Source organism: Rhinoraja longicauda, chromosome 2 (assembly GCF_053455715.1).
Source record: "Rhinoraja longicauda isolate Sanriku21f chromosome 2, sRhiLon1.1, whole genome shotgun sequence".
NCBI classification, from domain to species: Eukaryota; Metazoa; Chordata; class Chondrichthyes; order Rajiformes; family Arhynchobatidae; genus Rhinoraja; species Rhinoraja longicauda.
In genome coordinates, this window is record NC_135954.1 from 112,608,511 (window position 1) to 112,621,563 (window position 13,053).

At 47.6% G+C, this 13,053-nt stretch overlaps 2 protein-coding genes across 6 annotated transcripts in view; one reads left to right on the top strand and one right to left on the bottom strand.

Moving 5' to 3' along the window:
- The window catches only part of parp10 (poly(ADP-ribose) polymerase family member 10), a 41,378-nt gene extending 33,131 nt beyond the window's left edge, over nt 1-8,247 (top strand). For all 4 annotated transcript variants that reach the window (XM_078426032.1, XM_078426041.1, XM_078426048.1 and 1 more), the window contains 4 exons: nt 92-1,123; nt 4,002-4,138; nt 6,291-6,459; nt 7,654-8,247. In XM_078426032.1, coding sequence (XP_078282158.1) covers nt 92-1,123; nt 4,002-4,138; nt 6,291-6,459; nt 7,654-7,967 — 1,652 coding nt within the window. In that variant the 3' untranslated portion in view covers nt 7,968-8,247. The remainder of the gene's footprint in view (nt 1-91; nt 1,124-4,001; nt 4,139-6,290; nt 6,460-7,653) is intronic.
- Nucleotides 8,248-10,340: 2,093 nt separating this feature from the next.
- recql4 (RecQ helicase-like 4) overlaps nt 10,341-13,053 on the bottom strand; it is a 70,389-nt gene continuing 67,676 nt past the window's right edge. For both annotated transcript variants that reach the window (XM_078426087.1, XM_078426095.1), the window contains exons 23-24: nt 12,586-12,694; nt 10,341-10,726 (exon numbers count right to left, since the gene is read on the bottom strand). In XM_078426087.1, the coding sequence (XP_078282213.1) occupies nt 10,602-10,726; nt 12,586-12,694 (234 nt within the window). In that variant the 3' untranslated portion in view covers nt 10,341-10,601. The remainder of the gene's footprint in view (nt 10,727-12,585; nt 12,695-13,053) is intronic.

Below are 13,053 nucleotides of genomic sequence, written 5' to 3' on the forward strand. Positions count from 1 at the left end.
CATTACCGGGTGTATTTTGTGACATCAAACAGAAGTTTTAATGTCACTGAGAAACTAGCACAAACGTAATATCTTTGCGTGTGTTTTACAGATGAGATCCGAAGTTTGCTCGCCTCGATCACAGACACTGATCAGGAAAGAATAAGTGGAGATGCAATCACTACAACTTCCCAAAACGCACCGGACGTCAGTGAAAGCGATTTAGACGATGAGGATATCTACACCGACCAGCAGCCCAGCTCGTGCTTTGAGAATGAAATTGAGGAGGGAGTCATTGACAATGAGGACTCAAAGCTGCAGGATGGCGATGGCAACAACAATGGCGCTTGTGGCTTTGCTGCTGAGCTGATGGATGCAGATGATCCCCAGTTATGCCTTGCCCTGCAGTACTCCATGGACAGCCGGCTGCTGCGGAACACAGAGGAGGAGGATTTCCAGAAAGCCATTGAACTATCAAAGATGGCCGTCAGCCCAGACGGCGACTACCTGGGATTTGCAGCTCAGATGACCAACATGGAGACCTCCGAGGCTAGGTTTGAAGAGGCCATCAAAATGTCCAAGGCAGAAGCCATTCGGACTTCCAATTCCGCCCAGCTAACAATCTACGGCAGTGCCGAAGTGGATTTCAACAAGCTGGTCCGCGAATTGGAGAGGAAAATCCGAACGCTTGTGTGTAAAAAATCAATAGAACACAGCTGCTTCCAAAACCTGTGCGGTGACTACAAGAGCTACTTGGAATACCTCCAGCGGAAGCATGCCGTCACCATCGTTGGGCAGGGCAGCGAGGTGATCATCCACGGGTTTGCGGGCTACGTGCTGTCTGCGGTGGAGAACGTCACTCAGCTGATACAGTGGGTTGTCCAAGACGAGGCGGACACGGCTGAAGAGGTGACTTTGGCCGAGTCAGTCCAGTGGGTGAGACATAGCCGGCAAGGTGTCGCCATCCCGTACACGTTGAAAGCCAATGCTTTCATTGAGGAATCCTTCCAGCGGAAGCAGAAGAAGGTTGATGTGACCTTTGACAACAAGCCCTACATCATTGACTTCGAGCAAATGAAAGAATACGATGTGGGAGCGACGGAATCCTTGCAAATTGAGAGGAAGCCTCTGAACAGCCTGACTGGTAATTATATTTTCAATGTCTACTGATATATATTAATCAATGCGAGAGTCAAGCGTGTATCATGTGTACTAACAATGAAATTACTTGCTGCAGCTTAACCAATAACATAGTTTAACATATGTAACCAAGATACATATGTTGTGTATTGATAACCATTTGGCGGCAAAAATAAGGAGGCAAATTATTATCTCAATGGTGTCAGATTAGGTAATGGGGAGGTGCAACGAGACCTTGGTGTCCCTGTACACCAGTCACTGAATGTAAGCATGCAGGTACAGCAGGCAGTGAAGAAGGCTGATGGCATGTTGGCCTTCATAACGAGAAGCTTTGAGTACAGGAGTAAAGAAGTCCTTCTGCAGTTGTATAGGGCCCTGGTGAGACCGCACCTGGAGTATTGTGTGCAGTTATAGTCTCCTAATTTGAGGATGGACGTCCTTGCTATTGAGGCAGTGCAGCGTAGATTCACAAGGTTAATCCCTGGGATGGAGGGACTGTCATATGAAGAAAGATTGGACTTGTATTCCCTGGAGTTTAGAAGGATTAGAGGGGATCTTGGAGAGTCGTATAAAATTATAAAAGGACTGGACAAGCTAGATGCAGGAAATTTTTTCCCAATGTTGGGGGAGTCCAGAACCAGGGGCCACAGTCTAAGAATAAAGGGGAGGCCATTTAAAACTGAGGTGAGAAGAAACTTTTCACTCAGAGAGTTGTGAATTTGTGGAATTCTCTGCCACAAATGGCAGTGGAGGCCAATTCACTGCATCAATTTAAAAGAGAGTTAGTTAGAGCTCTAGGGGCTACTAGAATCAAGTGATATGGGGAGAAGGCAGGCACGGGTTATTGATTGTAGATGATCAGCCATGATCACAATGAATGGTGGTGCTGGCTCGAAGGGCCAAATGGCCTCCTCCTGCACTTATTTACTATGTTTCTAATTCTGGGGGCCATAACAGTGCAAAACTAATGTCCATAGGGCAACCAAAGACTCTGTCCATAGAAGATCATAATTGCTGAGGTTAGTGTTGTGCAGTGTTAAAGATGGTTCCTGAACCTGGGGGTCACGGTTTTCAGCCTCCTGTGCCACCTTCACAATGGTTGCAGTGAGATGAAAGTGTGGCCGGGGGGGGGGTGAGTCTTTCATGATATTCGCTGCCTTTTTGAGGCAGCACCTCCTGTAGATCCCTCCTTCACTATTGAGGTCAGAACCCATGATGGGTCGGGCACAAATTATACATAAATTACTCAAATTGTGCAAGACTTGAAAAAATAAAAATAAAACACAATTAGAACTAGGGGCCACAGTCTAAGAATAAAGGGGAGGCCATTTAAAACTGAGATGAAAAAAAAAAGTTCTGTTTAACCTTCATAAAGCAGTAAGGACATCTTTGGAGTATTGCACCAATTCTGACACCTTAGGATGCAAAGGCTTATTGTTGGACTGTGGGTGACAAAATCTCGTCCAAAAGACTTGGTTTTTTTTGGATGACAATAAAGGTTATTCTGATTCTGAGATTTACTCAAATGGCTCCAGGGATGAAAGATTTGAGCCACAATGTTCATCTGGAGAAAAACTGAGATGAGAAAAGGCTTTTTCAGCCAGACAGTTGTGAATTTGTGGAATTCTCTGCCACAGAAGGCAGTGGAGGCCAATTCACTGGATGCATTTAAAAGAGAGTTAGATAGAGCTCTAGGAGCTAGTGGAACCAAGGGATATGGGGAGAGGGCAGGCACGGGTTACTGATTGTGGATGATCAGCCATGATCACAATGAATGGCGGTGCTGGCTCGAAGGGCCAAATGGCCTCCTCCTGCAGCTATTTTCTATGTTTCCAAAACATGATAGTGTAAGAGTTGGCCTGTAGCGTCCAATTGCTGAGGTAGGATTAGGATTGTGCGGGTCGGTTCAAGATCCTGATGGCTGCAGGAAAGCAGCTGTTCTTGAACCTGGTGGGGTGGGACTTCAGGCTTCTGTAGCTCCAGCCGTTAATAGCAGCGAGAAGATTGCATAGCCTGGATGGTGGGGATCCTTCCAGCTTCTCCATAGAAACATAAAAACATGGAAAATAGGTGCAGGAGGAGGCCATTTGCTCTTCGAGCCAGCACCGCCTTCATTGTGATCATGGCTGATTATCCACAATCAGTAACCGGTGCCTGCCTTCTCCCCATATCCCTTGATTCCACTAGCCCCTAGAGCTCTATCTAACTCTCTTTTAAATGCATCCAGTGAATTGGCCTCTACTGCCTTCTGTGGCAGAGAATTCCACACATTCACAACCGTCTGGGTGAAAAAGTATTTTCTCGTCTGTTTTTCTCCAGATGAACATTGTGGCTCAAATCTTACATCCCTGGAGCCATTTGAGTAAATCTCAGAATCAGAATCAGAATAACCTTTATTGTCATCCAAAAAAACAAAAAACATAAACACCTTTGCCATGTTAAAGTACTGCAAAAGTTTTGGGAGAAGGGCAGGAATGGTGGTGCTGTGCAGAGACATTCAGTGTTAAACTGTCAAAGTGAATGCTCAGTCTTTTTCTAAAACTAGAGCGCTTAGGCTGAAGGTGAGAGGGGAGAAATCTAAGAGGGACCTCAGTGGCAACTCTTTCATTCGGAGGGTAGACTATATCCGCAATGAGCTGCCAGAGGAAGCTAGAGAAACAAACAGTTCCAGCTTTTAAAAACCAATTGGAGAGATGTGTGAGGAGCAAGGGTCTGGAGGGATAATGGGCCAAATGCAGACAGATGGGTCTAGCCCAGTATGCCAACATGTTTAGCACAGACACAGTGTGCCAAAGGGCCTGTTGGCGAGCCGCGTTGCTCTATGACTCTGCCAACTAAACACTTGTACATTTATTCACGGCAACTCCAATTCATTTCCACAGATGTGGGCACGTTGCCTTTGGCCTTTGGAAGTGTTGAACTGACCGAGCTGAGTGAAACTACAGAGGAGTACACGACCTTGATGGCCCCTTTCTTCAAAACCCTGAAGGACTTGTACGATAAATTGGACATTCTAAAGGTCAGATGAAGCTCTTTGTCTTTGTCCACCATTTCTACTGCCAATGAAGGATGGATGTGGGCAATGCTTGTTTTGTACACAAAAGATGCCAGTTTGCACATCAGGAGAGGTTAAGTAGGCTGGGTCTCTATTCCATGGAGCGCAGGAGGATGAGGGGAGATCTTATAGAAATAAACAAAATCATGAGAGGAATAGATCGGCTAGATGCAGAGTATTTTACCCAGAGTAAGGGAATCGAGAACCAGAGGACATAGGTTCAAGGTGAAGGGGAAAAGATTTAATAGGAATCCCAGGGGTATCTTTCTCACACAGAGGGTGGTGGGTGTACGGAACAAGCTGCCAGAGGAGGTAGTTGAGGCTGGGACTATCCCAACGTTTAAGAAACAGTTGGACAGGTACATGGATAGGACAGGTTTGGAGGGTTATGGACCAAGCACAGGCAGTGGGATGAGGATAGCTGGGACATTGTTGGCCGGTGTGGGCAAGCTGGGCTGAAGGGCCTGTTTCCACACTGTCTATCTATGACTCTAATTAAAGATTAAGCTACAGTTAGATAGAGCTCTAGGGGCTAGTGGAATCAGGGGATATGGGGAGAAGGCAGGCACGGGGTATTGATTGGGGACGATCAGCCATGATCACAATGAATGGCGGTGCTGGCTCGAAGGGCCGAATGGCCTCCTGCACCTATTTTCTATGTTTCTATTTAGAACATGGAACAGTACAGCACAGCAAAGGAACAGGCCCTTTGGTCAACAATATCTATGTGGAACATGATGCCAAGACCATCATTTATCTACATGCATAGACAATAGACAATAGGTGCAGGAGGAGGCCATTCAGCCCTTCGAGCCAGCACCGCCATTCAATGCGATCATGGCTGATCACTCTCAATCAGTACCCTGTTCCTGCCTTCTCCCCATAACCCCCTCACTCCGCTATCCTTAAGAGCTCTATCCAGCTCTCTCTTGAAAGCATCCAACGAACTGGCCTCCACTGCCTTCTGAGGCAGAGAATTCCACACCTTCACCACTCTCTGACTGAAAAAGTTCTTCCTCATCTCCGTTCTAAATGGCCTACCCCTTATTCTTAAACTGTGGCCCCTTGTTCTGGACTCCCCCAACATTGGGAACATGTTTCCTGCCTCTAATGTGTCCAATCCCCTAATTATCTTATATGTTTCAATAAGATCCCCCCTCATCCTTCTAAATTCCAGTGTATACAAGCCCATATCCCTCCATGCCCTGCGTATCCATCTGCTACTAACGTATCTGCTTCAACCACCACCACCCGCAGCCCGTCCCAGGCATTCACCACCCTCTTGAGCTCCCGGTTGTATTTCTTTTTAATTTTACCCTTCCCTTTCCTACACTTACATGTCTTGCACTTTTACACTGGTACGGTCAAACGCAAACTAGAAGAACCTACCGGTGACAACTCTCAAACACCTCCTCCTACTTATCCTTGGACCATGATCCCACACACGAGCGAGCACCAGGCCCTAATCTCACTTGACCTCCTCTGATGTAAGGATGTATTCACAATCTCCCAATATGAAGAATACACATATCAGAAAAATGCAGAGATTGTGGTTTGTGGTCAACCAAAAGGAGTTGGGAAAATGAGGGTGGTCACGGTGGCGCAGCGGTAGAGTTGCTGCCTTACAGCAAATGCAGCGCCGGAGACCCAGGTTCCATCCTGACTATGGGCGCCGTCTGTACGGAGTTTGTACGTTCTCCCCGTGACCTGCGTGGGTTTTCTCCGAGATCTTCGGTTTCCTCCCACACTCCAAAGACGTACAGGTTTGTAGGTTAATTGGCTGGGTAAATGTAAAAATTGTCCCTAGTGGGTGTAGGATAATGTTAATGTGCGGTGATCGCTGGTCGGCGCGGACCCAGTGGGCTGAAAGGCCTGTTTCCACGCTGTATCTCTAAACTAAACTACACTAAAAGGTCCCTGTGGTTGATTTCATGGTATTTGGAATCGGAGCAATGGTTCACTGAGTATGTTGATACTTTGTCAAATGTACCTACATACTCTGTGCCAAGGGGCTCCTCCCACAGCCGACTCCCCCAGAGTGCCCCCGAGTGTACGGGTGGTCTGCCCCGCCTGCTCGCCAGAGTTTAACAGGATTTCTCCTTGTTTGTCATCTCAGGTGGAAGTGGTGAACAACCCGTTGTTGTACCAGCAGTACATGGTGAAGAAAGCCAGCATGGTGGCCACCCAGACTGATGTCGAGCGAGTCCTCTTCCACGGAACGAGCGAGGAGAGCGCCAAAGAGATCTACGTGCATGGATTCAACAGGAGCTTCTGTGGGAAGAACGGTAGGAAACCCACCCCGTGACGCCACTTCAATGGAATAACACTAACCTGCACACCCGCACGTCTTTGTAATGTAGGAGGAAACTAGAGCACCTGCAGGAAACCCAGGAGAAATGCAAACTTGACACAGAGAAGATGAGCGAAGGAGTTTCCAGAGTCCCGATGCCAAGCACAGCCTGGATCCCCCCTCAGTTTTGTCCCTGCAATAGGATTTTCTAGTGGATACACCGATGATCAAGAGCCATGCCATGGGGGGCTTCCTGCACCAGGATCAGAATGACCTGTGGCAGTGAATCCAAGGAAGAAGGACTTGCCATTGCACTGAGACTTGTCCCCTGTAACTCCTGCCCTGTCAGCAGTTGGTTGAGTTGGAGGCAATTAAGGGTGTAATGATTGTGATCTATCCATTATTGGCCAGTCATGCAGCCCTTCAGCCCAACTCATCCGTGCTAACCAAGATGCCCCATCCAAGCTAGTCCCATTTGACCGATATCCCACCAATCTTTTCTATCTATGTACTTGTCCAAATGTCTTTTAAACATGGTAAGTCGTACCACCGCTTGCCGCTTGCTCTGGCAGCTTGTTCCAGCTCGATTCTGTGCTATATTACCAAAGTTACATCTGCTCTCAACTTTCCAAACAACTACCCAAGTCTTACAAGCTTAGTGGGAATGCAGGAGTCTGCAAATGCTGGAACTAGAAGCACTCTGCTGGAGGAACTCTGATGGGAACACTATGGAGGGCATGGACAGGAGGGCGATGCTTCTGGTGGGACCCTGCTTTGTCCCATCCTGGGCAGCCGAGTGGTGCCAGAGGCCCTGGTTCGAGCCTGACCTTGGGTGCTCCATGTGAAGTTTGCATATTCTCCCTTTGACCATGTGGGTTTCCTCAAGGTGCTCTAGTTTCTTCCCACATCCTGAAGATGTGCAGATTTATAGGTTAATTGGTCTCTTTAAAAAAAATGGCCCCTTTATGTGCAAGGAGTGGATGTGAAAGTGGATAACATAAAACTAGAGTGAACGGGTGATCAATGGTCGGCGTGGACTTGTGAGGGAAGGAGGGGGGTGATGTGGAGGGAGGGGGCAGAGATGTGGAGTGGGGGGGGGGGGGGGGAGATAAGTGAAGGAGGGAGGGCGAAGAAACGCCTGGGGTTGCAAATGCCAACCCACTAACCATTTGTCCGCCTTGTCTTGCAGCGGCTGTCTATGGCCAGGGCGTTTACTTTGCAGGCCAAGCCATCGTCTCGGTGGATGACCAGTACTCCCCGCCAAACCCGGACGGCCTGAAGTTTGTGTTTGCAGTGAAGGTCCTGACGGGGTCGTACACAAAGGGCGATGGCAAGCTGAAGATCCCTCCGCTGAAGGACAGCAGCCAGCAGCTCTCCCTCAGGTACGACAGCGTGGTGGACGACTGCGAGAAGCCCCGGATATTCGTGGTGTTCCACGACACCCAAGCCTACCCTCAGTACCTCATCACCTGCCGCTGGAAGAAGCCTCCGGCCAAGTCCTGAGGACGGCACTACGCGCCAACCCTGCGCACCATGGTTGTTCCGCCTTGATCCGCTTACGGTGGGGATTGGTACTGTGGGGGGGAAGCTGCCCATCTCCAGGCTTGTCCTTGGTTCTCTGCCGCCATCCCAAGGATCTGGAGACAAGGTGTAGGTTGTCCCATTGTTTGGGTCCTTCGCAATAGAATTCTACACTGCATCTGCCTTACTTTGTTCATTTTGGAAGATTGTAAAATACATACCTGCTGATATTTGTGTTTTTAGAATTGAAGAAATTAAAGATGATGAATGAATTGAGTTTGTCGTGGTGGAGTTGGATGGAGTCTGTTTGTGACTTGTTCCTTTGCCAACTATTTTTAGCAATCGGCCATGGATCAAGTCCTCTTCAGTTGTAAATTTTATAGTTATTTAAAATTTTGAAATGATTGAAAACATTAGCAACGCAGCGGTGCTGGTTTCCAACAGGCATGGTGACAGACGCACCACACATCTGTCCTCCGTACAGCTGGCCAGCTCCTCTTTTGTCTCTACATAATGCGTCTTCCATCAACGTCTTCAGCATGGTCTTGCTTGGCCGTCCCGGGTTCGGTCTTCCATGGGTGGGTTCCCACAGCACAACCTTGTTTGCTGGTATTTCTGGATGGCAGTAGCAATGACCAGCGAGCCTCATCCTTCCCGACCTGATCTTCTCCGTCAGAGGTGGAATCTCCCCATAGAGCTGGGCGTTGGTGATGTGGTCCCCTCCAACTGACATTTTGAACTTTTCTGAGCATTTTATAGTACCTGTCAACTACCTCATCTGACAGCTCATTCCATATACCCATCACCCTTTGAATGAATAAATTGCCCCTTCAGGTTAGAAAATAGGTGCAGGAGGCCCTTTGAGGTTCCTTTTAAATCTTGCCTCTCTCACTTTAAACCTATGCCCTCTGGTTCTTGGTTCGCCTATCGTGAGTAAAGGACTGTGCATTCATCTTATCTATTCCCCTAGTGATTTTATACACCCAGGCCCTCAAATACTCTACAATGATTCCTGCACTCTTTCCAGCTCATGATATCCTTCCTCTTGCAGGATGACCAAAACTAAACATAATTCTCCGAATGCGGCCCCACCAACGTCTTGTAATAACTAGAACATAACATCCCAACCTTTATACTGAATAGTTTAAAAAAAACTGCAGATGCTGGTTTAAATCGAAGGTAGACACAAAATGCTGGAGCAACTCAGCGGGTCAGGCAGCATCTCTGGAGAGAAGGAATGGGTGACGTTTCGGGTCGAGACCCTTCTTCAGTCTCCCAGTCCTTCTGTCCTGAGATGCTGCCAGACCCACTGAGTTACTCCAGCTTTTTAGATTTTAGAGATACAGCGCAGAAACAGGCCCTTCGGCCCACCGGGTCTGCACCGCCCAACGATCCCCGCACATTAACACTATCCTACACCCACTAGGGACAATTTTTACATTTGCCCAGCCAATTAATCTACAAACCTGTACGTCTTTGGAGTGTGGGAGGAAACCGAAGATCTCGGAGAAAACCCACGCAGGTCACGCGGAGAACGTACAAACTGTGTACAGACAGCACCCATAGTCAGGATCGAACCTGAGTCTCCGGCGCTGCATTCGCTGTAAGGCAGCAACTCTACCGCTGCGCCACCGCGCCACTGTGTCTACCTTTATACTGAATACCCTGACTGAAGATCAATGTCCCAAAAGCCATCTTTACCATCCTATGTACCTGTGGTGCAATTTTCAAGGAACTATGTACCTGTACTCCTGGATCCTTCTGCTGTAGTCTCTTCCCTCAGAAGCTTTCTAGCATCTTCCCCTTCGCTGGGTTACTTCTCCCAGGATTGTGGATTCTCTACCCTGGGGAAGGTTTGGAGACCGAGTCATCGAAGGCTATCGTAGACACGTGGACTTTCGCAGAATTACACACCAGCGGCACAGACACGGTTAGATCAGCCACCATTGTACAGACCAGGCTCCCGGTGGAATGGGAAGCTCCTGCTCTTATGTTAAAAGTTTAATTTTGAGATACAGCACGAAACAGGCCCTTCGGCCCACTGGGTCCGCGCCGACCAGCGAACCCCGCATTCACACCATCCTACACCCACTAGGGACAATTTTTAAATTTACCAAGCCAATTCACCTACATACCTGTACGTCCTTGGAGTGTGGGAGGAAACCGAAGATCTCGGAGAAAACCCACGGGGAGAACGTACAAACTCCGTACAAACAGCACCCATAGTCGGGATGGAACCCGGGTCTCCGGCGCTGCATTCGCTGTAAGGCAGCATCTCCGCCACTGTGCTGCCCTATATTGTTATGATCAATGAACATGCTTCAGAACCTTGAGACCACACACACTTCATTCTCAGAGCAAAGTTTATTTATGATAAAACAACCTGTTAAAAAAAAAGTAAAAACACATTTTCCAACGGCGTTCCTTTGTTTCTCGGAGCCGGATAGAAAGAGGAGAACAGGAGGCATTGTCGTCCTGTCTCAGGCCCTACAGAAAACGTTGGCCTTGCTACCTGTCCCCTGGTTGCCACATCCCTCACGTCGGGACCATGGAAGTTGCAGAGGCTCCTACTGCTGCTCCTTCCAACAGTGTACATGTATCCACACCCAGAATACCTCAAGACTTCGTTGTGATAATTTCCTCCTTTGCTATCTGTATTATTTTGTTGAAGTCAAATTTGAGATACTTTCTCCAGAATCTTCGATCCCGTCCATAAATCTTCGCCGGATAACAAGGGCTCTCTAGAAGAGGAGAAAAACAAAAATCAGGAAAGTGTTAATAAAAAATACTGAACAAGTTGAAACAAGGAACTGAGGATGCTGGTTTACACCAAAGATAGACATAAAGTGCTGGAGTGACTCAGCGGGTCAGGCAGTATCTCTGGAGAAAAAGGATGGCGACGTTTCAGTCAGGACCCTTCTTCAGACGAGTATTCAACGAGTGTTGGGTTTCTGTCAGAGATGGGATCAGAGCCCAGAGTTGAATGGATGTGTTTAAAGGTAAAGCAATAGGACTTGCTCTCCAGCCAGGAGTCCAAGACAGTGGAGTGAGTGCAAACTCAAGCCCGAGGATAGGAGGCATAGTGGCTCAGTGGGTAGAGCTACTGCCTCACAGCACCAGAGACTCTGGTTCGATCCTAACTACGGGGGCGGTCTGTGTGGAGTCTGCACGTTCTCCCTGTGACCGGTGGGTTTCCTCCAGGTGCTCTAGTTTCCTCCGATATCTCAAAGACATGCAGGTATGTAGACTAACAGGCCTCTGTAAATTGCCCCTAGAGTCTTCGGGCTGTGGTAATATTTATGGAGAACTGCTGGGAATGAAAAATGGGATTAATGTAGCCGGATTGGTTGATGATGAGTGCAAATTCAATGCGCTGAAGAGTCCATAATAGCCAAACCAAGGCAAGACCGTCACAGTAAATGGTAGGGCCTCGGGGAGTGTTGTAGAGCAGAGGGTTCGAGGAGTACAAGTACAGAGTTTCCTGAAAACTGGCGTTGCAGGTGAAGGTGGTTTTTGGCAAGCTTGCCATCATCAGTCAGGGAACAGAGTATAAAAGTTGGGATGTTATGTTGCAATTGTACAAGATGTCGGTGAGGCCACATTTAGATTACTGTGTTTTGTTTTTCCCACCACAGGAAAGATGCCGGCCGTTAAGCTGGAAAGAGTGCAGAGATTATTTACAAGACTAGGCTCGGACTTTATTTCTTGGAATGTAGGAGGCTGAGGGGTGATGTGATGGAGTGTATAAAGTCTAAGGGGCAAAGATAAAGTAAATGTGCACAGTCTTTTTCCCAGAGTTGGTGAATCAAGAACTCAAAGGTATATGTTCAAGGTGAGAGGAAAAACGTTTAAAGGGAACCTAAGAGGAGCATATTCAGAATGAGGAAATGGTAGAGATGGGTGTAATTACAACATTTAAAAAGCAGTTGGACAGGTACATGGACAGTAAATGTTTAGAGGGATATATGGGCCAAAAGCAGGTAACTAGGACTAGCTTAGATGGGACATCATGGATGTTAAGCTGATGGGCCTGTTTCCGTGCTGGGAAGGATTCATTTGGCCTCACACCAACAGTGTCACATTCTCCTTCCCATTCCCACACTGACTTTTCTGTCCTAGGTCTCCTCTATTGTCAGAGTGAGGCTAAACGCAAATTGGAGGAACAGCATCTTCATATTTTGCTTGGGCAGCTTACAGCTCAGTGGTATGAATATTGATTTCTCTAACTTCAGGTAGCCCCGGCATTCTCTCTCTCTAACCCTCCCCCACCCAAGTCGCACTAGCTTCTCGTTTTTACTCAACAAACAGCTAACATTGGCCTATTTCCTTTATTATTGTTACTTGTTTGCATATCTTTCATTCATTGTTCTTTATTCTCTATATCTCTCGTTTCCCTAATCCCTAACCAGTCTGAAGAAGAGCCTCGACCCGAAACGTCACCCAATCCTTCTCTCCAGAGATACTGCCTGTCGTGCTGACTTACTCCAGCTTTTTGTGTCACATGAAAACTTGGTTAAGATATCAGTCAAGCAGTACCCATGGAAACAAATATAATCCCACTCCACTGGAATACTAAAACAATGGAAAAAACAACTTTTACCAATCCCGTGAAATATCCTCGCCACCGCTCTGCCCGAGAATTTCTCATCACTGCGGAGAGACAGCAACTGGCGGATGTCCGCTCGAATGTGATTCTCCCAGTCATCAAACTGAAACAAAGAGACACCTTTAGGTGAAGTCTTTCAACACCTTAATCCAATGCAAAGCTTTCAAAAAGGCCACGTGCAGTGTCACCACAAGCCTGGGTCAAGGGACAATAACATCTGCGTTAACCATGTCTGGTTATTGACATACCAAACTGACACCAGCAGCTGCAGATACTGGAATCTTGAGCACAACACAAAGTGCAGAATGAACTCAGAAAGTCAGGCAGCATCTGTGGAGGGAATGGATAGGTCCGACCCAAAACGATGCCTAGCCAATCCCTCCACATATGCTGCCTGACCCGGTGAGTTACACCAGCACTTTGTGTTTGCTCAAGTACACTGAGGTACAGGTACAATGAAGT